Source organism: Balaenoptera physalus, assembly GCF_965194825.1.
Source record: "Balaenoptera physalus genome assembly, chromosome: 16".
Classification (NCBI taxonomy): Eukaryota; Metazoa; Chordata; class Mammalia; order Artiodactyla; family Balaenopteridae; genus Balaenoptera; species Balaenoptera physalus.
Window position 1 is genome coordinate 27,700,413 of NC_138898.1, and position 26,982 is coordinate 27,727,394.

The window sequence follows — 26,982 nt, forward strand, 5'->3', positions numbered from 1 at the left end:
GCGTTGGGTTTTGTTGCTGTGCACGGGCTTTCTCTAGTTACTGCGAGCAAAAGCTATTCTTCGTTGTGGTGCACGGGCTTCTCATTGAGGTGGCTTCTCTTGTTGCAGAGCATGGACTCTAGATGCGCGGGCTTCAGTAGTTGTGGCACACAGTCTCAGTAGTTGTGTCTCACGGGCTCTAGAGCGCAGGCTCAGTAGTTGTGGCACACCAGCTTAGCTGCTCCGCCACATGTGGGATCTTCCTGGACCAGGGCTCGAACCCGTGTCCCCTGCATTGGCAGGCAGATTCTTAACCACTGTGCCACCAGGGAAACCCTATATATTTTCTTAATATGGTTTCTCTAACTCATTATAATTATTCTTAGATTCACCCATGCTGTGGCACATATTGATAATCCATTCCTTTTTATTACTAAATACTAAATTTATTTCTCCATTCACCTGTTGATGGACATTAGGGTTGTTTACATTTTTTTACTATTATAAATTATTATGTTATTATTATAAATTAAGGTGTGGTAAACATTCATGTACATAAGCTTTTTTGCATTTCCCTAATGAGAAATGATAATGAGAATCTTTTCCTGTTTTATTTACCACTGTAATTCTTTAGTGAAGTATCTATGCAGATCCTTTGCCCATTTTATACTTGGGTAATTTTATATTGTTATTTGTAGTTCTTTTATAGATTAAAAATTTTATTTGGGAGCTCGTTATGTATTCTGGCTATAAGTTCTCTATCAGATATGTGATTTGCAAATATTTTTCTCCCAGTCTGTTGCTTGTCATCTCATTCTCTTAAGAGTATCTTTCAAAGAGGAAGCTTTTTGTCCTGATGAAATCTAATTGATAATTTTTCTCTCTTATGGATTATGCTTTGGCTGTTGAATCTAAGAAATTTTTGCCTAGCTCAGATTCACAAAGATTTTCTCATATGTTTTCATTTAGAAGTTTTATAGTTTTAGGTTTTATATTTAGGTCTATGGTCCATTTGGAGTTAATTTTTATATACAGTATGAGGTGGATCTAAGGGAGCATTTGCATATGAATATCCATTTGTTCCAGAATCATTTGTTAAAAATTCTTTCTCCTCCAAATTGCCTTTCCACTCTTGTAAAAAATCAGGTGACCACATATATCTGTGTCTATTTCTCAATGCTTTATTCTATTCATATTAACTGGGGATATACAAAATATATATAATCATATATATGTATTTTTTCTTATGTATATAATGGAGACTTCGACATAAAGATGACAGATTGAACATGGACACACATATTTTCATCTATCTAGAAACAAAACTAAAAAGATAATTCTTAAAAAGTATTTTTAAGGCACTAATTCTCAAGAAAGGAAAATCAAAAGAGAAGATTATAGCAATAATTTTTTGGAATCATATTATTTGGGCACATAGAGGTAAATTACCCCCAAAAAATCAGATAAAAGATATGAATGCAGTTGACTCTGAGTAGGCAGTATGAGAGATAAAAGACTTGGATGAAACTCTCTTTATTGACAATTTTAAAAACCACTTGAATCTCTAAACTATGTACCTAATTAACTTAATAAACAGCAAAATCAGGAAGAGATGAAGTCAAAAAGGCAAGAAAAAGATAGGAAAGAGAAGGAAGAACAAAGAAAGGAAAGAAGAGGGATACATACTGTGGAGTGCTATGTATCTTTTATATAGAATAATGTGTATGTAGACTATACAGACACAGGGACTTCCCTTGTGGTCCAGTGGTTAAGACTCCACACTTGTATTGCAGGGGGCACAGGTTCAATTTGATCCCTGGTCAGGAAACTAAGATCCCACATGCTGCACAGCATGGCCAAAGAGGGAAAAAAAAAAAAAAAAAGACCAAGAAAAATGTGTAAACATTGGAAGGAAAATACTCTTTAAAAAAAAAAAAATATATATATATATATATATATAGAGAGAGAGAGAGAGAGAGAGACACAGAATAATTAAAGGTATGCTACTTCCAGACATGACAAAGACCCTATTCTCAGAGAAAACAACCATAAATTCTGAACATATTACAAAAATAAACTGTCTGAACATACTGAACTGAATAATGGTAGAAAGATTCTGGTTAGGAGCTCATGCTTGTTGGAAGAGGGATGCCATGGATTTATACAAGTCTCTAGCTCTGCAGTTTTTAGCCTGGGGCTAAGTGAAACCATGTGGTATGCATGGTGGTGACAAGAATGCATGTGGGAAAACTCACAGTCTTTCTGGTATGTGTAATGAGGAAAATAAAGCCAGAAAACAATGAATGCTGATGTGAGGGGTCAAATCCTGTGATAGAAATGGCCAGAAAGGGGAATCCCCAAACTCTGTTTGATGGATCCTTGAACCATCCATGCATGAAACAAACTCAGAATAGCTCAGCTAGAAAGAGAGAGGAAAGTGGGGAGAGAAATGAAAAAAAAGAAAAGAGACTAGAGCTAGTGCACAAGAAACAGTTTGCAGCTCAAATCCAGCCAGGAAAATTACTGTTAAAATAAAGAAAAATTACTCACTGGAGAAAAATTAAAAGTAACAGAATGCAAAATCTCCACAATTTAATACCATAATGTGCATAATACAATCCAAAATTGCCCAGCTTATAAAGAATTTTAAAAATACAACACATTCTCAAGAGAAAATAAAATCAGCTGGAACAAGCCATGAAAAAACTAGACATTAGAACTAAAAGACAAGGAGTTTGAAGCAATTATTATAACTAATCACAAGAAAGCAAAGCAAAATATGTTTTCAATGAATGAAAACCTCAGCCACAAAATGGGAAGTCTCAACACAAAAAATTAGAAACTATCAAATAAAAACCAAATGGAATATCAGAATTAAAACTTCAATTTATGAAATTAAAAAATGTCCTAAATAACCTAACAGCTTTATAAATATAATAGGGAAAGAGAAGTGAACTTGAAGATGATAGATCAATAGAAATTATCCAAGGTGAAAAAACAGAAAGAAAAATATTTTTAAACATGAACAAGCTCATAGACCTGTTAGATGATACCAAATTATGATGTGTTTATGCAATTGAAATGCCAGAAGTAGGAGAAACAAAATATGAGGAAGAAAAAAATTTTTAAGAAGTAATGGGTGTGAGACATTGGTTCAAGATGGCAGAACAGAGGGATGTGCACTCACCTTTTCTTGCAAGAGCACCGGAATCACAATGAACTGCTGAACAGTCATTGACAGGAAGACACTGGAACTCACCAAAAAAGATACCCCACATCCAAAGACAAAGGAGAGGCCACAATGAGATGGTAGGACAGGTGCAATCACAATAAAACCAAATCCCATAACTTCTGGGTGGGGGACTCACAAACTGGAGAACACTAATACCACAGAAGTCCATCCACTGGAGTGAAGGTTCTGAGGCCCACGTCAGGCTTCCAAACCTGGGGGTCTGGCAATGAGAGGAGGAATTCCTGGAGAATCAGTCTTTGAAGCCTAGGGGGATTTGATGGCAGGACTTTGACAGGACTGGGGGAAATAGAGACTCCACTCTTGGAGGGCACACACAAAGTAGTATGTGCATTGGGACCCAGGGGAAGGAGCAGTGACCCCATAGGAGACTGAACCAGACCTACCTGCTAGTGTTGTAGGCTCTCCTACAGAGGCAGGGGGTGGCTGTGTCTCACTGTGAGGACAAAGACAGTGGCAGCAGAAATCTGGGAAGCAGTCCTTGGCGTGAGACCTCCCAGAGTCCACCATTAGCTCCACCAAGAGCCCAGGTAGGCTCCAGTGTTGGGTCATCTCAGGCTCAACAACCAAGAGGGAGGGAACCCAACCACACCTATCAGTAGACAAGTGGATTAAAGTTTTACTGAGCTCTGCCCACCAGAGCAACAGCCAGCTCTACCCACCACCAACCCTTCCCATTAGGAAAATTGCTCAAGCCTCTTAGATAGCCTCATCCACCAGAGGGCAGAGAGCAGAAGCAAGAAGAACTACAATCCTGCACCCTGTGGAACAAAAACCACATTCACAGAAAGATAGAGAAGCTGAAAAAGCAGAGGGCTATGTACGAGATGAAGAAACAAAATAAAAACCCAGAAAAACAACTAAATGAAGTGGAGATAGGCAACATTCCAGAAAAAGAATTCAGAATAATGATAGTGAAGATGATACAGGAGCTTGGAAAAAGAACAGAGGCAAAGATCGAGAAGATGTAAGAAATGTTTAACAAACACCTAGAAAAATTAAAGAACAAACAGAGATGAACAATACAATAACTGAAATGAAAACTACACTAGAAGAAATCAATAGCAGAATAACTGAGGCAGAAGAACGAATAAGTGACCTGGAAGACTGAATGATGGAATTCACTGCTGCGGAACAGAATAAGGATAAAAGATTGAAAAGAAATGAAGACAGCTTAAGAGACCTCTGGGACAACATTAAATGAAACAACATTCGCATTATAGGGGTCACAGAATGAGAAGAGAGAGAGAAAGGACACAAGAAAATATTTGAAGAGATTATAGTAGAAAACTTCCCTAACATGGGAAAGGAAATAGCCACCCAAGTCGAGGAAGCACAGAGAGTCCCATACAGTATAAACCCAAGGAGAAACATGCCAAGACGCATAGTAATCAAATTGGCAAAAATTAAAGACAAAGAAAAATTATTGAAAGCAGCAAGGGAAAAACGACAAATAACATATAAGGGAACTCCCATAAGGTTAACAGCTGATTTCTCAGCAGAAACTCTACAAGCCAGAAGGGAGTGGCATGACATATTTAAAGTGATGAAAGGGAAGAACCTACAACCAAGATTACTCTACTCGGCAAGGATCTCATTCAGATTCGATGGACAAATCAAAAGCTTTAGAGACAAGCAAAAGGTAAGAGAATTCAGCACCACCAAACCAGCTCTACAACAAATGCTAAAGGAACTTCTCTAAGTGGGAAACAAAAGAGAAGAAAAGGACCTACAAAAACAAACCCAAAACAATTAAGAAAATGTTAATAGGAACATACATATCGATAATTACCTTAAACGTGAATGGATTAAATGCTCCAACCAAAAGAACAGGTTCACTGAATGGATTCAGAAACAAGACCCATATATATGCTGTCCACAAGAGACCCACTTCAGACCTAGGGACACATACAGACTGAAAGCGAGGGGATGGAAAAAGATATTCTATGCAAATGGAAATCAAAAGAAAGCTGGAGTAGCAATACTCATATCAGATAAAATAGACTTTAAAATAAAGAATGTTACAAGAGACAAGGAGGGACACTACATAATGATCAAGGGATCAATCCAAGAAGAAGATATAACAATTATAAATATATATGCTCCCAAAATAGGAGCACCTCAATACATAAGGCAACTGCTAACAGCTATAAAGAGGAAATGAACAGTAACACAATAATAGGGAGGACTTTAACACCTCACTTACACCAATGGACATATCATCCAAACAGAAAATTACTAAGTAAACACAAGCTTTAAATAACACAATAGACCAGATAGCTTTAATTGATATTTATAGGACATTACATCCAAAAACAGCAGATTACACTTACTTCTCAAGTGCACATGGAACATTCTCCAGGAAAGATCACATCTTGAATAACAAATCAAGCCTCAGTAAATTTAAGAAAATTGAAATCATATCAAGCATCTTTTCTGACCACAGTACTATGAGATTAGGAATCAATTACACGGAAAAAAAACGTAAAAAACACAAACACATGGAGGCTAAACAATATGTTACTAAATAACCAAGAGACCACTGAAGAAATGTTACTGGCACAAAAACAGAAATATAGATCAATGGAACAGGATAGAAAGCCCAGAGAAAAAACCCACACAACTGTGGTCAACTAATTTATAACAAAGGAGGCAAGGATATACAATGGAGAAAAGACAGTCTCTTCAATAAATGGTGCTGGGAAAACTGGACAGCTACATGTAAAAAAATAAAATTAGAACACTCCCTAACACCATACACAAAAATAAACTCAAAATGGATTAGAGACCCAAATGTAACACCGGACACTATAAAACTCTTAGAGGAAAACATAGGAAGAACACTCTTTGACATAAATCACAGCAAGATCTTTTTTGATCCACCTCCTAGAGTAATGGAAATAAAAACAAAAATAAACAAATGGGACCTACTGAAACTTAAAAGCTTTTGCAAAGCAAAGGAAACAAGACGAAAAGACAACCCTCAGAATGGGAGAAATTATTTGCAAATGAATCAACAGACAAAGGATTAATCTCCAAAATATATAAACAGCTCATGCAGCTCAATATTAAAAAAAACAAACAACCCAATCCAAAAATGAGTTGAAGACCTAAATAGACATTTCTCCAAAGAAGACATACAGATAGACAAGAAGCACATGAAAAGCTGCTCAACATCACGAATTATTAGAGAAATGCAAATCAAAACTACAATGAGATATCACCTCACACCAGTTAGAATGGGCATAAAAAGAAAATCTACAAACAACAAATGCTGGAGAAGGTGTGGAGAAAAGGGAACCCTCTTGCACTGTTGGTGGGAATGTAAACTGATACAGCCACTATGGAGAACAGTATGGAGGTTCCTTAAAAAACTAAAAATAGAATTACCTTGTGAGCCAGCAATCCCACTACTGGGCATATACCCAGAGAAAACCATAATTCAAAAAGACACATGCACCCCAATGTTCATTGCAGCACTATTTACAATAGCCAGGTCATGGAAACAACCTAAATGCCCATCGACAGGTGAATGGATAAAGAAGATGTGGTACATATATAAAATGAAACATGACTCAGCCATAAAAAGGAATGAAATTGGGTCATTTGTAGAAACGTGGATGAATCTAGAGACTGTCATACAGAGTGAAGTAAGTCAGAAAGAGAAAAACAAATATTGTATAATGCATATATGTGGAACCTAGAAAAATGATACAGATGAACCGGTTTGCAGGACAGAAATTGAGACACAGATGTAGAGAACAAACCTATGGACACCAAGTGGGGAAAGTGGCGGGGGGGAGGGTGGTGGGGGTGGTGTGATGAATTGGGAGATTGGGATTGACATATATACACGAATATGTACAAAATGGATGACAAATAAGAACCTGCTGTATAAAAAAATAAATTAAATAAAATTTTTTTAAAAATACACTACTTGATAACCAAGAGATCACTGCAGAAATCAAAGAGGAAATCAAAAAATACCTAGAGACAAATGACAATGAAAACACTGTGACCCAAAACCTATGGGATGCAACAAAAGCAGTTCTAAGAGGGAAGTTTACAGCAATACAATCCCACCTCAAGAAATAAGAAACATCTCAAATAAACAACCTAACATTACACCTAAAGCAATTAGATAAAGAAAAACAAAAAAACCCCAAAGTTAGCAGAAGGAAAGAAATCATAAAGATCAGATCAGAAATAAATGAAAAAGAAATGAAGGAAACAGTAGCAAAGATCAATAAAACTAAAAGCTGGTTCTTTGAGAAGATAAACAAAATTGATAAACAATTAGCCAGACTCATCAAGAAAAAAAGGGAGAAGACTCAAATCAATAGAATTAGAAATGAAAAAGGAGAAGTAACAACTGACAATGCAGAAATACAAAGGATCAGGAGAGATTACTACAGGCAACTATAAGCCAATAAAATGGACAACCTGGAAGAAATGGACAGATTCTTAGAAAAGCACAACCTTCTGAGACTGAACCAGGAAGAAATAGAAAATATAAACAGACCAATCACAAGCACTGAAATTGAGACTGTGATTTAAAATCTTCCAAAAAACAAAAGCCTGGGACGAGATGGATTCACAGGTAAATTCTATCAAACATTTGGAGAAGAGCTACACCTATCCTTCTCAAACCCTTTGAAAATATACCAGAGGGAGGAACACGCCCAAACTCATTCTACGAGACCACCATCATCCTGATACCAAAACCAGACAAAGAAGTCACAATGAAAGAAAACTTCAGGCCAATATCACTGATGAACATAGATGCAAAAATCCTCAACCAAATACTAGCAAACAGAATCCAACAGCACATTAAAAGATCATACACCATGATCAAGTGGGGTTCATCCCAGGAAGGCAAGGATTCTTCAATATATGCAAATCAATCAATGTGATAAACCATATTAACAAACTGAACGATAAAAACCATATGATCTTCTCAGTAGATTCAGGAAAAGCTTTCAACAAATTCAACATCCATTTATGATAAAATCCCTCCAGAAAGTAGGCCTAGAGGGAACTTATCTCAACATAATAAAGGCCATATACAACAAACCCACAGCCAATATCGTTCTCAATGGTGAAAAACTGAAACCATTTCCACTAAGATCAGGAACAAGACAAGGTTGTCCACTCTCACCACTGTTTTTCAACACACTTTTGGAAGTTTTAGCCACAGCAATAAGAGAAGAAAAAGAAATAAAAGGAATCCAAATCAGTAAAAAAGAGGTAAAGATGTCACTGTTTGCAGCTGACATGATACTATACATAAAGAATCCTAAAGACACTACCAGAAAACTACTAGAGCTTATCAATGAATTAGGTAAAGTAGCAGGATACAAAATTAATGCATATAAATCTCTTGCATTCCTATACACTAATGATGAAAAGTCTGAAAGAGAAATTAAGGAAACCCTCCCATTTACCATTGCAACAAAAAGAATAAAATACCTAGGTATAAACCTACCTAAGGAGACAAAAGACCTATATGCAGAAAACCATAAGATGCTAATGAAAGAAATTAAAGATGATACAGACAGATGGAGGGATATACAATGTTCTTGGATTGGAAGAATCAACATTGTGAAAATGACTATACTACCCAAAGCAATCTACAGATTCAATGAAATCCCTATCAAACTACCAATGGCATTTTTCACAGAACTAGAGCAAAATATTTCACAATTCGTATGGAAACACAAAAGACCCCGAAGGGCCAAAGCAATCTTGAGAAAGAAAAATGGAACTGGAGGAATCAGGCTCCCTGACTTCAGACTATACTACAAAGCTACAGTAATCAAGACAATATGGTACTGTCAGAAAAACAGAAGTATAGATCAATGGAACAAGATATAAAACCCAGAGATAAACCCACACACATATGGTCACCTTAATTTTGATAAAGGAGGCAAGAATATACAATGGAGAAAAGACAGCCTCTTCAATAATTGGTGCTGGGAAAACTGGACAGCTACATGTAAAAGAATGTAATTAGAACACTCCCTAACACCACAGACACATAAAAAAAATCTCAAAATGGATTAAAGATCTAAATGTAAGGCTGGACACTATAAAACTCTTAGAGGAATACATAGACAGAACACTCTCCGACATAAATTGCAGCAAGGTTTTTTTTTTTTTGATCCAGCTCCTATAGTAAAGAAAATTTTTTAAAAATAATAAGATCTAATTAAACTTAAAAGCTTTGGCACAGCAAAGGAAACCATAAAAAACATGAAAAGACAACCCTCAGAATGGGAGAAAATGTTTGCAAATGAAGCAACTGACAAAGGATTAATCTCCAAAATATACAAACAACTCATGTAGCTCAATATCAAAAAAACAAACAACCCAATCCAAAAATGGGTAGAAGATCTAAATAGACATTTCTCCAAAGAAGACATACAGATGGCCAAAAAGCACATGAAAAGGTGCTTAACATCACTAATTATTAGAGAAATGCAAATCAAAACTATAATGAGGTATCAACTCACACTGGTCAGAATGGCCATCATCAAAAAATCTACAAACCATAAATGCTAGAGAGGGTGTGGAGAAAAGGGAACTCTGTTAAACTGTTGGTGGGAATATAAATTGATACAGCCACTATGGAAAACAGTATGGAGGTTCTTATAAAACTAAAAATAGAACTACCATGTGACCCAGCAATCCCACTTACGGGCATATACCTGGAGAAAACCTTAATTCGAAAAGATACATGCAGATTTAGATCAAGATGCAGAGTAGAAGGATGTGCAATCACCTCTTCTTGCAAGAACACTGAAATCACAACTAACTGCTGAACAACCATCGACAGGAAGACAGAGGAACCCACCAAAAAAGATACCCCACATCCAAAGAAAAATGGGAAGCCACAATGAGATGGTAGGAGGGGCAAAATCACCATAAAATCAAATCCCGTACTCTCAGGGTGGGTGACCACCAAATGCAGAATAATTATACCACAGAAGTTCTCCCACTGGACTGAAGGTTCTGAAACCCACGTCAGGCTTCCCAGCCTGGGGGTCCAGCAATGCGAGTAGGAATCCCCAGAGAATCCAACTTTGAAGTTCAGCAGGATTTGATTGCAGGACTTCCACAGGACTGGGGGAAACAGAGACTCCACTCTTGGAGGGCACACACAAAGTCTTGTTCACACCAGGACCCAGGGGAAAAGAGCAGTGACCCCATAGGAGGTTGAACCAAACCAACTTGCTGGTGTTGGCAGGTCTCCTACAGAGGTGGGGGGTGGCTGTGGCTCACCGTGGGGACAAAGGCACTGGCAACAGCAGTTCTGGGAAGTACTAATTGGTGTGAGCCCTCCTGGAGGCTGCCATTTGCCCCACCATACAACTTGTAAGCTCCAGTGCTGAGTTGTCTCAGGCCAAACAACTAACAGAGAGGGAACATAGCCTCACCCATCAGCAAACAAATGGATTAAAGTTTTAACTGCCTACCACAGCAAAAGCCTGTTCTACCCACCACCATTTCCTCCCATCAGGAAGCTTGCACAAGCCTCTTAGATAGCCCCATACATGAGAAGGCAGAAAGCAGAAGCAAGAAGAACTACAATCCTGCACCCTGCAGAACAAAAACCACAATCACAGCAAGTTAGAGAATGTGAAAAAGCAGAGGATTATGTCGGAGATAAAGGAACAAGATAAAACCCCAGAAAAACAACTAAATGAAGTGGAGATAGGCAACCTTCCAGAAAAGAGAATTCAGAATAATGATAGTGAAGATGATCCAGGATCTTGGAAAAAGAATGGAGACAAAGATTGAGAAGATGCAAGAAATGTTTAACAAAGACCTAGAAGAATTAAAGAACAAACAAACAGAGATGAACAATAAAATAACTGAAGTGAAAAAATACACTAGAAGGAATCAATAGCAGAATAACTGAGGCAGAAGAACAGATAAGTGACCTGGAAGACAATGGTGGAAATCACTGCCGCAGAACAGAATAAAGAAAAAAGAATGAAAAGAAATGAAGACAGCCTAAGAGACCTCTGGGACAATATTAAATGCACCAACATTTGAATTATAGGGGTCCCAGAAGAAGAAGAGAAAGGGAATGGGCCTGAGAAAATATTTGAAGAGATAATAGCTGAAAAATTACCTAACATGGGAAAGGAAATTGTCAACCAAGTCCAGGAAGCACAGAGAGTCCCATACAGGATAAACCCAAAGAGGAACATGCGAAGACACATAGTAATCAAATTGACAAAAATTAAAGGCAAAGAAAAAATATTAAAAACAAGGGAAAAACGACAAATAACATACAAGGGAACTCCCATAAGGTTAACAGCTGATTTCTCAGCAGAAACTCTGCAAGCCAGAGAGAATGGCACAATATATTAAAACAATGAAAGGGAAGAACCTACAACCAAGAATACTCTACCCAGTAAGGCTCTCATTCAGATATGACAGAGCAATCAAAAGCTTTACAGACAAGCAAAGCTAACAGAATTCAGCACCACCAGACCAGCTTTGCAACAAATGCTAAAGGAACCCCTCTAGGGGGAAAAGAGACTAACAACTTAAAAAATAAATAAATAAATAAAAACTTTTGTACATATATAGACTGCTATATCAAAACCTCATGGAAACAGCAAACCCAAAAACTGCATTAGATACACACACAAAAAAGAAAAAGCAACCCAAACGCAACAATGTTCATCAAACCAAAAGAGACGAGAACGAAAGAGGAAGGGAAGAAAAAAGACCTACAAAAACAAACCCAAAACAGTTAAGAAAATGGCAACAAGAATACACATAGTGATAATTACCTTAAATGTAAATGAATTAAATGCTCCAACCAAAAGACATAGACTGGCTGAGTGGGTACAAAAACAAGACCAATATATATGCTATCTACAAGAGACCCACTTCATACCTAGGGACACATACAGACTGAAAGTGAGGGGATGGAAGAAGATATTCCACACAAATGGAAATCAAAAAAAAGCTGGAGTAGCAATTCTCATATCAGAGAAATAGACTTTGAAATAAAGACTGTTATAAGAGACAAAGAAGAACACAACATAATGATCGAGGGATCAATCCAAGAAGAAGATATAACAATTGTAAATATATATGCACCCAACATACGAGCACCTCAATGTGTAAGGCACATACTAACAGCCATAAAGGGAGAAATCAATAGTAACACAGTAATAGTGGGGGACTTTAACACTCCACTTTCATCAATGAACACATCAGCTAGATAGAAAATCAATAAGGAAACACAGGCCTTAAATGGCACATTAGACCAGATGAACTTAATTGGTATTTACAGAGCATTCCAACCAAAAACAGCAGAATAAACATTCTTCTCAAGTTCACACAGAACATTCTCCAGGATTGAACACATGCTGGGCCACAAGGTGAGCCTCGGTAAATTTAAGAAAATTGAAATCATATCAAGCATCTTTTCCAGTCACAACGCTATGAGATTAGAAATAAACTACAAGGAAAAAAACTATTAAAAAAAACACAAACACTTGGAGGTTAAACAATATGCTACTAAACAACAAATGGATCACTGAAAAAAATCAAAGAGGAAATCAAAAACTACCTAGAGACAAATGAAAATGAAAGTACAATGATCCAAAACCTATGAGATGCAGCAAAAGCAGTTCTAAGTGGGAAGTTTATAGCAATAAAATCTTACCTCAGGGAACAAAAAAATTCTCAAATAAACAACCTAATCTTACAACTAAAGCAACTAGAGAAAGAAGAACAAACAAAACCTAAAATTAGTAGAAGGAAAGAAATCATAAAAATCAGAGCAGAAATAAATGAAATAGAGACAAAGAAAACAATAGGAAAGATCAATGAAACTAAAAGCTGGTTCTTTGAAAAGATAAACAAAATTGATAAACCTTTAGCCAGACTCATCAAGAGAAAAAGGGAGAGGACTCAAATCAATAAAATTAGAAATGAAAAGGGAGAATTTACAATGGACACCACAGAAATACAAAGGATCGTAAGAGACTACTACAAGCAACTGTATGCCAATAAAATGGACAACCTGAAAGAAATGGACAAATTGTTAGAAAGGTACAGCCTCCCAAGACAGAACAAGAAATAGAAAATATGAACAGGCCAGTCACAAGCAGTGAAATTGAAACAGTGATTTTAAAACTCCCAACAAACAAAAGTCCGGGATCAGATGGCTTCACAGCCAAATTCTATCAAACATTTAGAGAAGAGCTAACACCTATACTTCTGAAACTGTTCCCAAAAGTTGCAGAAGAAGGAAAACTCCCAAACTCATTCTATGAGGCCACCATCACCCTGATACCAAAACCAGGCAAAAATACCACAAAAAAAGGAAATTACAGGTCCATATCACTGATGAACATAGACTCAAAAATCCTCAACAAAATACTAGTAATCCGAATCCAACAACACTTTAAAAGGATCATACACCAGGATAAAGTGGGATTTATCCCAGAGATGCAAGGATTTTTCAGTATCTGCAAATCAATCAGTGTGATACACTACATCAACAAATTGAGGAATAAAAACCATATGATCATCGCAATATATGTAAGAAAAGCTTTTGACAAAATTCAGCACCAAGCTTTGTGACCACCTAGAGGGGAGGGAGGGAGACACAAGAAGGAAGAGATATGATGATATGTATATGTATAACTGATTCACTTTGTTATAAAGCAGAAACTAACACACCATTGTAAAGCAATTATAAAGATGTTAAAAAAAAAAATTCAGCACCAATTTATGATTAAAAGCTCTCCAGAAAGTGGGCATAGAGGGAACCTACCTTAGCATAATAAAGGCCGTATATGACAAACCTACAGCTAACATCATACTCAATGGTGAAAAGCTGAAACATTTCCTCTAAGATCAGGAACAAGACAAGGATGTTCACTCTTGCCACTTTTACTCAACGTAGTTTTGGAAGTCCTAGCTACGACAATCAGAGAAGAAAAAGAAATAAAGGGAATCCAATTTGGAAAAGAAGTTAAGCTGTCACTGTTTGCAGATGACATGATACTATATATAGAAAATCCTAAAGATGCTACCAGAAAACTACTAGAGCTCATCAATGAATCTGGTAAAGTTTCAGGTTACTAAATTAATACACAGAAATCTGTTGCATTTCTATACACTAACAACAAAAGATCAGAAAGAGAAATTCAAGAAAGAATCCCATTTACCATCATATCAAAAAGAATAAAATAACTAGGAATAAACCTACCTAAGGAGGGGCTTCCCTGGTGGCGCAGTGGTTGAGAATCTGCCTGACAATGCAAGGGACATGGGTTCGAGCCCTGGTCTGGGAAGATCCCACATGCCCCGGAGCAACTAGGCCCGTGAGCCACAATTACTGAGCCTGCGCATCTGGAGCCTGTGCTCTGCAACAAGAGAGGCCATGATAATGAGAGGCCCGCGCACCACGATGGAGAGTGGCCCCCACTTGCCGCAACTAGAGAAGGCCCTCACACAGAAACGAAGACCCAACACAGCCAAAAATAAATAAATAAATGAATAAAGAACTGAATTTATAAAAATAAAAAAAAAAGAATGTTTAAAGAAAAAAACCTACCTAAGGAGACAAATGACCTGTACCCCAAAAACTATAAGACGCTGATGAAAGAAATCGAAGATGACACAAACTGATAGAAAGATATACCATGTTCATGGATTGGAAGAATCAATATTGTCAAAATGACTATACTACACAAGGCAATCTACAGATTCAGCGCAATCCCTATCAAATTACCAATGGCATTTTTCACAGAACTCGAACAAAAAATCTTAAAATTTGTATGGAGATGCAAAACACCCCGAATAGCCAAAGCAATCTTGAGAAAGAAAAACGGAGCTGGAGGAATCAGACTCCCTGACTGCAGACTATACTACAAAGCTACAGTAATCAAGACAATATGGTACTGGCACAAAAACAGAAATATAGATCAGTAGAACAGGATAGAAAGCCCAGAGATAAACCCATGCACCTGTGGTCAATTAATCTATGACAATGGATGCAAGACTATACAATGGAGGAAAGACAGTCTCTTCCACAAATGGTGCTGGGAAAACTGGACAGTAAAAAAATGAAACTAGATCATTCTTTAACACCATACACAAAAATAAGCTCAAAACGGATTAAAGACCTAAATGTAAGGCTGGACACTTTAAAACTCCTAGTGAAAACATAGGCAGAACCCTCTCTGACACAAATCACAGCAAGATCATTTTCCCAGAATAATGGCTATAAAAGTAAAAATAAACAAATGGGACCTAATTAAACTCAAAAGCTTTTCACAGCAAAGGAAACCATAAACAAAATGAAAAGACAACCCACAGACTGGGAGAAAATATTTGCAAATGATGTGACTGGCAAGGGATTAGTCTCCAAAATTTACAAACAGCTCATGAGGCTTAATATCATCAAAACAAACAACTCGGTCAAAAAACATGGGCAGAAAACCTAAATAGATATTTCTCCAAAGAAGACATACAGGTGGCCAAGAGGCACATGAAAAGATGTTCAACATCATTAGTTATTAGAGAAATACAAATCAAAACTACAATGAGTTATCACTTCACACCAGTCAAAATAGCTATCATCAAAAAAATCCACAAACAATAAATGCTGGAGAGGGTGTGGAGAGAAGGGAACACTCCTACACTGTTTGTGGGAATGTAAATTGGTACAGCCACTATGGAGAACAGTATGTAGGTCCCTTAAAAAACTAAGAATAGAGCTACCATATGACCCTGCATTCCCACCCCTGAGCATATATCAGGAGAAAAACATGGTCCGAAAGGATACATGCACCACAATGTTCATTGCAGCACTGTTTATGATATCCAAGACATGGAAGCAACTTAAATGTCTATCGACTGAGGAATGGATAAAGAAGATGTGGTACATATATACCATGGAATATTACTCAACAATTAAAAAGAATGAAATAATGCCATTTGCAGCAACATGGATGGACCTAGATATTGTCATACTGACTGAAGTAAGTCAGAAAGAGAAAGAGAAATAACATATGATATCCCTTATATGCAGAAGCTAAAAAGAGATGATACAAATGAACTTATTTACAAAACAGAAACAGATGCACAGACTTAGAGAACGAACTTATGGTTACCAGGGGGGAAGAGTTGGGGGTGAAGGGATAGTTAAGAGAGTTTGGGATCGACTTGCACACACTGCCATATTTAAAATGGATAACCAACAAGGTTCTACCATATAGCACAGGGAACTCTGCTCAATGTTTTGTGGCAGCTGGATGGGAGGGGAGTTTGGGAGAGAATGGATACATGCATATGTATGAGTGAGTCCCTTTGCTGTGCACCTGAAGATATCACAACATTGTTAATCAGCCATACTCCAATATAAAATTAAAAGTTAAAAAAAGAAGTGCCCAATGTTCATTGCAGCACTATTTACAATAGCCAAGACATGGAAACAACCTAAATGCCCATTAACAGATAAACGGATAAAGAAGAGGTGGTACATATTTACAATGGAATATTACTCGGCCATAAAAAAGAATGTAAAATGTGGAACAAATGGAATTGTATGTGCTTTCAAAGGGTGATAGTTATAAGAAAGTGTGCTAAAAATGATTTGTTCAGAGTGAGGAATTTTAGAATGATAGGAAGTCTCTCGAGTTTAGCCTTCATGCAATTTGGTAGATTCAAACATAAAATTTGTCCAGAATTTAAAGATTTAGATGCCTTCCTAAATTGTTACAATGCTTTACCAAATCTGTGACTCCTACATAACACAAACCAGTGGTCAAATGTAAAACAGTGTATTGTAGATTCACTGTAGGTTTTCAACCTTTTTTAGATTTATGCATGTGGACATTTTTATAATGTAATTACAACCACCACAAAAGTAGCTTTTTAAATTGCAGACAGTAGTGCATGTCAAACTAATATGTGGTGGCCTTTTCAAGGCCTAGTCCCAGGGAAAACATTTTGTAGAGTATAGGGGAGAGGGAGGAAGGGAAGGAAAAATTTTTTATTTAAAGTTAATTTCTGAGGAATATTTTGTGACTTTAATTGGTAAATATGTTAACAGCAGCAAGTACTTAATCTTTTACATCATGTCTTCAGCTATTTGTATTTTAACTTGAGTAAGTTCAGTGGTCTGAAACATGATTCTGAGCTTCACATGAATTACATCTTACTGTGGAACTCAGAAGTTCCATCCCTGAATTTGGCAGTTGTTATTACCTAGGCTCCCTGCAGTTATATAGGTATTCAGGTACACGTTCCTGACTACAAAGCTGCTTTTGAACCTTGTTATGTTGAAATACTAGAAAAGTAACAATGATGGCAGCAATTAAGGTCACAGAAATCATTAGATAAAGGGACAACAACGAGGGGTGTCCTGCTTAATTTTCTTTTAATAAATAAAGTGAGACTTAGGTGGTGGGAAGAAGGAACTAGATACTCTACTTACCACCATGTGTGTGCGTGCGTGCGTGTTTGTGTGGGCACTCACGTGTGTGTATGTTATCCACTCCCTTTTCTTTGAAACTTCTAAGATTAAAATAGGGGAGAAATCCTGTATGTTGCAATGATAGAATTTTTTGAAATTTTAGGAAATCACAGTTCTCCAGGCTCTCCATCTTGATTTATGCTTGAGTTGTTATGTGCCATATTTGCTTTGAAACCTTTGATTATCAGTAGTTTTACTAAAATTTTGAAGAAATAATCCACTTTCATCTGCTTTCTAGATTTCTTAATCTAAGTTCATAAGACAGAACTTGTTGATAGCATAGTTTTCTAAGTGCTGCAAGTTTGCAGCCATTACCACTTCAAAGAGGTTTGAATGAGGGAATTTTTTTCCCCTGTTAAAATAGTTCCTGTTTCTGTAGAAACTTAATTTTTAGATCTGTGATGGATGAGCTATCATAATTCAAGTATACAGTTCTTTTTTTCTATCAACTCTTCATTGTCATCCAATAGTGAAGACATTAAAGATGCAGCAAGCTTATGAAGTACTACTTTCTAAAAGAAATAGGAGGCATTTTCGTCTTTACTATTGTACTTTTGGCTATGCAAACACTTTGATGATACAAATGTTTATGTCCCCCATAAATCTGGTCAGAAATCATTTTTGATTTTGTTGATTAAGTTAAACGGTCTAGTAGGATAGAGTACTGGGTACAAGTGGTCCAGAGTAAGATAAAAGACTACGGTAATAATGCTAGATCTTAAAAAAGAAACTGGTTTATGCACTAAACGTTTTGTACCTTGGTCTAATATTAACATGATGTCTGTGTAAAATGACAAAAGGAACCAGTGTTGAATCATGTTTTATTTCCTGTCGTTCTGCATTATCCCAGATTGCTAAATGTGTTTTTTCCAAGAAGTTTGATTGAATTACTGTATACATTTGTTGTCCTATGTGACAGTTTTGTCATTGTTAGAGATTTCAGTAATTAAAATGGGAAACAGAAGCTTAGGTTATTTTTCTTATCAAAACTTTTTTCCTTGGAGCCACAATATTATGATGGTTTTCGTGCTCTTGTACATTGGATGTCTTAAGCTAAGTGCAGTTTAGGGGATCCTTTCTAATTACAGGAAGGTACTTCTTTCCTTCAACACTGTGATCTGACCTGTGAGAAATCTGTACTATACACTATGTAAATGGCTAACAAGTCAATTGCAAACCAATTGAATGTACAAATCTTAGTGCTGGTGTTGAAATCTCTCCAGAATAATCATCATGATCTCAAAGTTTGTTTCAAAACTTGCAAGCATCAAGTGTCAATCAAAACAAGATGAAACACTAATGAACGTTGAAGTCTCATGCTTTAGGTGTACTTCCTTATTAGAGTTTTTGATTCTCTGCTATTTTTACCGTACTGTTTCATTTAAATTTCCTACATGCTAACTTCGTTTGTGCGATTGAAATAAAATTGCAGTATATACGTGAAAAAAAAAATGAAATAATGTCATTTGCAGCAACATGGATGGACCTAGAGATTGTTATACTGAGTGAAGTAAGTCAGACACAGAAAGACAAATATCATATGATATCACTTTATGTGGAATCTTTTAAAAAAAAAAAGGTACAAATGAAATTATTTACAAAACAGAAGTAGAGTCATGGATGTAGAAAACAAACTTATGGTTACCAGGGGATAAGGAGGGGTGAGAGATTAATTGGGAGATTGGGACTGACATATACACACTATTATATATTAAAATAGATAACTAATAAGAACCTGCTGTACAGCATAGGGAACTCTACTCAATACTCTGTAATGGCTTATATGGGGAAAGAATCTAAAAAAACAAAAAAAAGATTGGATATATATATATATGTATAACTGTTTAACTTTGCTGTATATCAGAAACTAACACAACATTGTAAATCAACTATACTCCAATAAAAAAAATTTTAAGGTGAAATTAACAAATACCTTGAGACAAATCAAAATGGAAACACAACACACCAAAACATATGAGATGCAGCAAAAGCAATTCTAAAAGAAACATTCATAGCAATAAATGTCTACATCAAGAAACAAGAACGATCTCAACTAAACAACATAACTTTACTCCTCAAGAAACTAAAAATAGAAGAACAAATTAAGCCCAAAGTTAGTAGAAGGCAGTAAATAATAAAAATCAGAGCAGAAATAAATTAGAGACTAAAAAGACAATAGAAAAGATTAATGAAACTAAGAGCTGGGCTTTTTCAGATAAACAAAATAGACAAAACTTTAGCTAGACTCACCAAGAAATAAAGAGAGTAGAGTCAAATACTGTAAATAAAATCAGAAAAAGAAAGAGGAGGCATTACAAGTGATACCACAGAAATACAAATGATCATAAGAGACCAGTATGAAAAGTTATACACCAACAAACTGGACAATCCAGAAAAAAAAATTGATACATTCCTAGAAACATACAATCTACCAATTCCGAATCATGTAGAAATTAAAAAGCTGAGCAGACCAATTAGTAAGGAGATTAAGTCAGTAAACAAAACCCTCCCAACAAAAAAAAAGTCCAAGACCAGATGCCTTCACCAGTAAATTCTATCAAAAATTCAAAGAAAAATCAATACCAATTCTTCTCAACTCTTCCAAAAAATAGAAGAGAGGGAACACCTCCAAACTCAGTTTATGAGACCAACATTACCCTGATACCAAAACCTGACAGGGACACCACGAGAAAAGAAAATTACAGACCAATATCACTGATGAACATAGATGTAAAAATTCCCAATAAAATATTAGCCAACCAAATTCGACAATACATTTAAAGAATCATAAACTGTGATCGAGTCGGATTTATTCTAGAGACCCAAGTATGGTTCAACATTCACAACTCAATCAATATGTTACACCACATTAACAAAATGAAGGATAAAAATCATATGATCATGTCAATAGATGTAGAAAAAAGCATTTGACAAAATTCAACATTCATCTAAGATGTAAACTCCCAACAGTGTGTATAGAGGTAATGTACCTCAACATAACGAAGACCATATGCGACAAGCCCACAACTAACATCATACTTAATGATGAAAAGCTGAAAGTTTTTCCTATAAGATCAAGAACAAGACAAGAATGCCCACTCTTGCCACTTTTATTCAACATAGTATTGGACATTGTAGCCAGAGCAAATAGTCAAGAAAAAGAGATAAAATCCATCCATATCAGAAAGGAAGAAGTAAAATTGTGAAGATTTGCATATGACATGATATTACATATTTTTAAAAACCCTAAATGCTCCACCAAAAAAAAAACAAAAACTGGTAGAACTAATAAACAAATTCAGTAAAATTGCAGAATACAAAAACAATAAACAAAAATCTGTTGTTTCTATACACTAATAATGAACTATCAGAAAGAGAAACTAAGAAAACAATCCCATTTACAATTGCATCAAAAAATAAAATACTTAGGAATAAGTTGAACAAAGGAAGTGAAAAACCTGTACACTGAAAACTATAAGACATTGATGAAAGAAATTGAAGAAAACACAAATAAATGGAAAGATATGTCACGCTCATGGATTGGAAGAATTAGTATTATTAAAATGTCCATACTTCCCATAGCAATCTATAGATTTAATGCAATCCCTATCAAAATTCCAATGGCTTTTTTCACAGAACTAGAACAAACAATTCTAAAACCTCTGTGGAACCACAAAAGACCCAAAATAGAAAAGCACTATTGACGAAGAAGAAAGCTGGAGGTATTACACTCCATGATTTCAAAATACATTACAAATCTATAGTAATCAAAACAGTACTGCATTGGCATAAAAACAGACATGTAGATCAATTGAACAGAAAGAATAGAGAGCCCAGAAATAAAACCACACATATAGGTCAATTAATTTACAACAAAGGAGCCAAGAATATATAATGGGGAAAGGACATCCTCTTTAATTGATGGTGTTGAGAAAACTGGACAGCAACATGCAAAAGAATGAAACTGGACCATTATCTTACATCATACACAAAAATTAACTCTAAATGGATTAAAGACCTGAATGTAAAACCTAAAACCATCAAACTCCATGAAGAAAATATAGGCAGTAAGCTCCTTAATATCAGTCTTGGCAATGATTTTTTTAGATTTGACACCAAAAGCAAAGTTAACAAAAGAAAAAAATAAACAGGTGGGAGTACAACAAACTAAAACACTTCTGCACAGCAAAGAATATCATCAACAAAATGAAAAGGCAACCTACCAAATGGGAGAAAATGTTTGCAAATCATATATCTGATAAGAGGTTAATATCTGAATTATCAACATATAAAGAACTCATACAATTCAATAGCAAAAAAAAATCAATTAAAAAATGGGCAGAGGAACTGAATAGACATTTTTCCAAAGAAGACATACAGATGGCCAACAGCTACACAAAAAGATGTTCAACATCACTAATCACCAGGAAAATGCAAATCAAAACCATGATGAGATATCACCTCACACCTGTTAGAATGTCTATCATCAAGAAGATGAGATAGGTGTTGGCAAGGATGTAAAAGGTGAGGAGAAAAGGGAACCTATGTACACTGTTGGTAGGAATGTAAATTGGTTCAATCACTATACAAATAATATGGAGGTTCCCCAAAAAAATAAAAATAGAACTACCATATAATCCAGCAATTCCACTTCTGAGGATATATACAAATATTGAATCCTTATGATATATACTTGAAATTAATATAATGTTATATGTTAATTATATCTCATTTTTTTAAGAAGTTAAAGTTATGCCAAGAACTGCCTCCCACAAACTCATTCAACAAACATGTATTGAGTTCTTATGTTGATTCAGTACCCATACTGGCCATTGGAAACAAAAGTACAAAAAAGACAGAGTCTCTATCCTCCAGGAGTCTATGGTTATAGCAAGTTCTGCTCTTCTGAATCTCATACACTAAATGCCTTAGGCAAAACTAGGCTCACGAATAGTGAAGCAGATGTATTACTCTTGCCCTGAATAAACCTTAAGAAGGAGAGGTGTAAAGGGTTTGGATTTTCTTTCATAACTTATGTGTCTTATATTTCCCCCCCAGGATCAAGAACAGGAAATTTGTTGCATGAGGTGTTCAGGAAAGGCTATTCTCAAACAGAATCATAGAAAACACAATTGCTGTGAGATTTGTCTGCACTTTACTGCTCATAGCCTAAGGCCATGAAGATGCCAATAAAGGCTGGAGCTCAAGAACACGAACCCAGATCCAAGGCTTCCTGTCTGGCACCCAGCCATGAAGCTCCTTTTTCCTATCTTTGCCAGCCTCATGCTACAGTACCAGGTGAACACAGGTAATGTGAAATCCTAGGTTTAAGAGGGAGTGGTTTGAGGAAGCAGGGATTTGGCTGTCCATGATAATGGGAACCCAAAGAGACGCTAAAAAATGAGATGCCCAAGATATGGCTGAAAAGTTTATGTACTGCATCAGTCATACACCATCCCCCACGTATCCCCATAGGCTCCAACCCCAGACTGTGTCTGATGGGGAAACACAGGAAGCTACAGAGAAAGTAGGGTGTTGTTTGTGTACTCAGAAGTTATCCAACATATAAAACTGCCTTCTTGCCCTCTAATAGCTGTCATCTGGGACTTATGCCAAGTCTACCTCATTTTTGCTCTTTTTCTAATTTAAACCATCTCTTGAAGTAAAAGTTCCTATCAGTTTGTACCTTGGTATAATAAGGAGGAAGTCCTTACCCTTACATTCAGAAAATCTCCTCTCGGGATCCAGTAAACAGGTCTATGTTCTCCATCGCAAATTTTTCAGATTTTTATAGAGTTTCATTCCTTCTCTCAGCCTTTGTTTTATTAGAAATCCCCAAATTACCCATAGGAGCATCTAGGAACACATCATGGCAAAAAGCTGAATCAGAGGATTGGCCACTGTTTTTTGAAAAGAAGATAGAAACATTGAGACTTGTTTCAAAATACAAGAATCATCCAGATATTAAATTGGCAATGGGTCTAGGAAGGGAAAGAAAAAAGAGTTAAAGATGTTTCTTTTTTTTTATCTTGGGACCTTAAATGAAGGGCTATAATATAAGCCAGTATGGCTGTGTCATCTTGGGTAAAGTCAAATTTGAGCCTCAAATTCCGAGCCTCAAATTCCACATAAGATAGTAGGGTTAATCAGTGTAGCTGCTTAAAATACAAGAATTTTACAGTGTTGTCTTCGGTGAGAAACAATATTGAAATGCATGTGAACGTTAGGTACTACATAAATCTCTTGTGCTTTACAGAAAATCAGTTGAATTGTTGAGTGAGGGAGAAGCTTCTTGATTTGGAAAAGAGAAATAGATGGAACAATGGGATGGAAAAATCATCCAGCAGATGAAGATGAGGTACTACTCTAAGCAGGGAATTTAGAGATATAGATAACAATGTGGGAGTTATCTTCATAGAGATGAGGTTAAGGCTATGATAATAAATAAGACCTCTGAGGGACATAGTGTCCAGAGAGGCTGAAAATGATAGAACACCATGCCCCAGGAACCACAGGTCAAGTGATTGTCAAGGAGAGTGAGGTCATGGACCACTGAGTTTGGCAAGAACCCAGAACTTCTGAAAGTCTTATTGATTATCTTTTGAAATTCTTTCTTGAATTAGTTTTATGGTAGATTTTACTCTTGTTGGTATTTCCTAGGATCATGGGGAGAGATAGTGATATTCTACAAGTGTCTACGATTAGAGGTCTAAGATCTTATCCTGAAGCAAATAATTGCATTCCCTTTTCCTCTTTAGATTTTTTAAATTATTCAATGAAGGGAGACTAGAGATTTATTTTTGATTTCAGAGGTGTACAAAGACTCTCTTGGCCTGCCAGTTGCCTCCACCAACATCCCTAACCACTGTACTTAAAATTTAGCATTAACAAACTCCCTCTGCCTCTATTCCTCTTGCTCCAGCAATTTTAATATCATATCTAGTTATTAACCTTAGCACTTTGGTTTTCTCTTTTCTTTGTGCAGAATACTTTGGTTTGGGAAGATGTGTAATGGGTTTTGGGAGATGCAAAGACCACTGCACCATGGATGAAAAAGAGGTAGATAAATGCAAAAAGAAAAAATGTTGTATTGGACCAAAAGTGGTTCGATTGATAAAAAGCTACATACAAAATGAAATGCTCCACACACTTGAAGAGGACTCTCAGGAACTGCTAAAAATTACCAAGAATTTTAGTGTTGTGATGCAAACAAAAAATCCTATTTTATCTCTTCTGCCCAAATTCAGAAGTGTCAACCCTTTTGCCAACAGCAACACCATCGTCATCCCAAATGCCACCACTGTGAACTCTGCCACCACCAACCCCATGATCGCAGGAAAGATAATACACACTGCTACTTCTACCAAGAGTGACACCAAAAAAAGAAGAGATTCAGCCACTGACTCCCCACCACAAGCATCACCACCATAGACACTGCCGACAACATGACTGGAGCTGGAGGAAGCAGATGAGCAGGGATGTGGGTCTTTCCTTTAAAACACCAAGTTCCTCTTTATCTTTGCTGTCTATAAACTGAGACATAGAACTGTTTCCTTTATCATCAGTCATTCAATAAACACTGTTTAAGCACCCACAGTTTACATAATGTTATCATTCTCTCAGGAGCCTCACAGAGGAGATAGAGCTAGAAAGAGATAGAATTTTAGTTTACATGCCCAGGAGAAAGCAAGCACCAGGAATGCTGACTACAACATTGAATTTGGTCCATGGATGGCCCAAAATAAGCCCCTGTAATGAAGATTTATGGTTCTCATATTATGTGCTTTTCTTGGGGCAACAGTAATGAAAACAGCAGACATATTTTCTTTTTTCATAGATTTTTCCCACAGAAAGAACGATATGCAAAATCGAATGTGAGGAGAGCAAGTCTACCTTCTCCACAGAAGAACATAACCTAAATTCATGAGGCCATTTAAGATAAAAATATGGGGGACTGAGAGGAGGGAAGAGGGGTAAGGGAGACGATATATGACTTCTATCTCTGAGCCAAGGCATTTTCAACATGATTCCCAGTGGGACAACAGGCAATAGGTAGAGCAGTGCTTCCCATAGATACAGGATACGGACCACAGATGCAAATCATGTAGGTAATTTTTAATTTTCTAGTAACCACATTAAAAAAACGTAAAAATAGGGTCTGAAAAGCTAAAAAGCATTTAAAAATGTTTTTAAAAAGCATTGCCCCACCAAACGCAGCCCTGCCCACCAGAAACACAAGATCCAGTCCCACCCACCAGAGCACAGGCACCAGTCTCCTCCACCAGGAGGCCTACACAAGCCAACCTTACCCACTGGGGGCAGGCACCAAAAACAATGGGAACCACAAACCTGCAGCCTGTGAAAAGGAGAACCCAAACACAGTAAGTTAAGCAAAATGAGAAGACAGAGAAGTATGCAGTAGATGAAGGAGCAAGATAAAAACCCACCAGACCAAACAAGTGAAGAGGAAATAGACAGTCTACCTGAAAAATTCAGAGTAATGACAGTAAAGATGGTCCAAAATCTTGCAAATAGAATGGAGAAAATACAAGAGATGTTTAACAAGGACCTAGAAGAACTAAAGAGCAAACAAACGATGATGAACAACACAATAAATGAAATTTAAAATTCTCTAGAAGGAATCAATAGCAGAATAACTAAGGCAGAAGAACAGATAAGTGACCTAGAAGACAAAATAGTGGAAATAACTACCACAGAGCAGAATAAAGAAAACAGAATGAAAAGAATTGAGGACAGTCTCAGAGACCCCTAGGACAACATTAAATACACCAACATTCGAATTATAGGGGTTCAAGAAGAAGAGAAAAAGAAAGGGTTTGAGAATATATTTGAAAAGATTATACTTGAAAACTTCCCTAACATGGGAAAGGAAATAGTCAATCAAGTGCAGGAAACTCAGAGAGTCCCATACAGGATAAATCCAAGGAGAAACACGCCAAGACACATATTAATCAAACTATCAAAACTTAAATACAAAGAAAAATATTAAAAGCAGCAAGGGAAAACAAGAAATAACATACATAAGGAAAACAAGAAATAACATACATAAGGTTAACAGCTGATCTTTCAGCAGAAATTCTGCAAGCCAGCAGGGAGTGGCAGGACATATTTAAAGTGACACTTTCACTTTTGTAGGAAAAACCTACAACCAAGATTACTCTACCCAGCAAGGCTCCCATTCAGATTCGATGGAGAAATTAAAACCTTTACAGAC

The 26,982-nt window shown here is 36.4% G+C and overlaps 1 protein-coding gene across 1 annotated transcript; it reads left to right on the plus strand.

Annotated features, from left to right (window-relative positions):
• Positions 1–549: 549 nt before the first annotated feature.
• On the plus strand, positions 550–26,762 carry DEFB129 (defensin beta 129). The gene is made up of 2 exons (XM_082432277.1): positions 550–23,055; positions 24,733–26,762. The coding sequence occupies exons 1-2, from the start codon at positions 22,998–23,000 to the stop codon at positions 25,176–25,178; spliced, it is 504 nt and encodes a 167-aa protein (XP_082288403.1). The 5' UTR covers positions 550–22,997; the 3' UTR covers positions 25,179–26,762.
• Positions 26,763–26,982: the final 220 nt, after the last annotated feature.

Coding starts and splice junctions, on each gene's coding strand:
- DEFB129 (XM_082432277.1), top strand. CDS start 22,998: ATGAAGCTCCTTTTTCCTATCTTTGCCAGCCTCATGCTACAGTACCAG. Junction 23,056..24,732: donor ACAGTACCAGGTGAACACAG/GTAATGTGAAAT, acceptor TTCTTTGTGCAG/AATACTTTGGTTTGGGAAGA.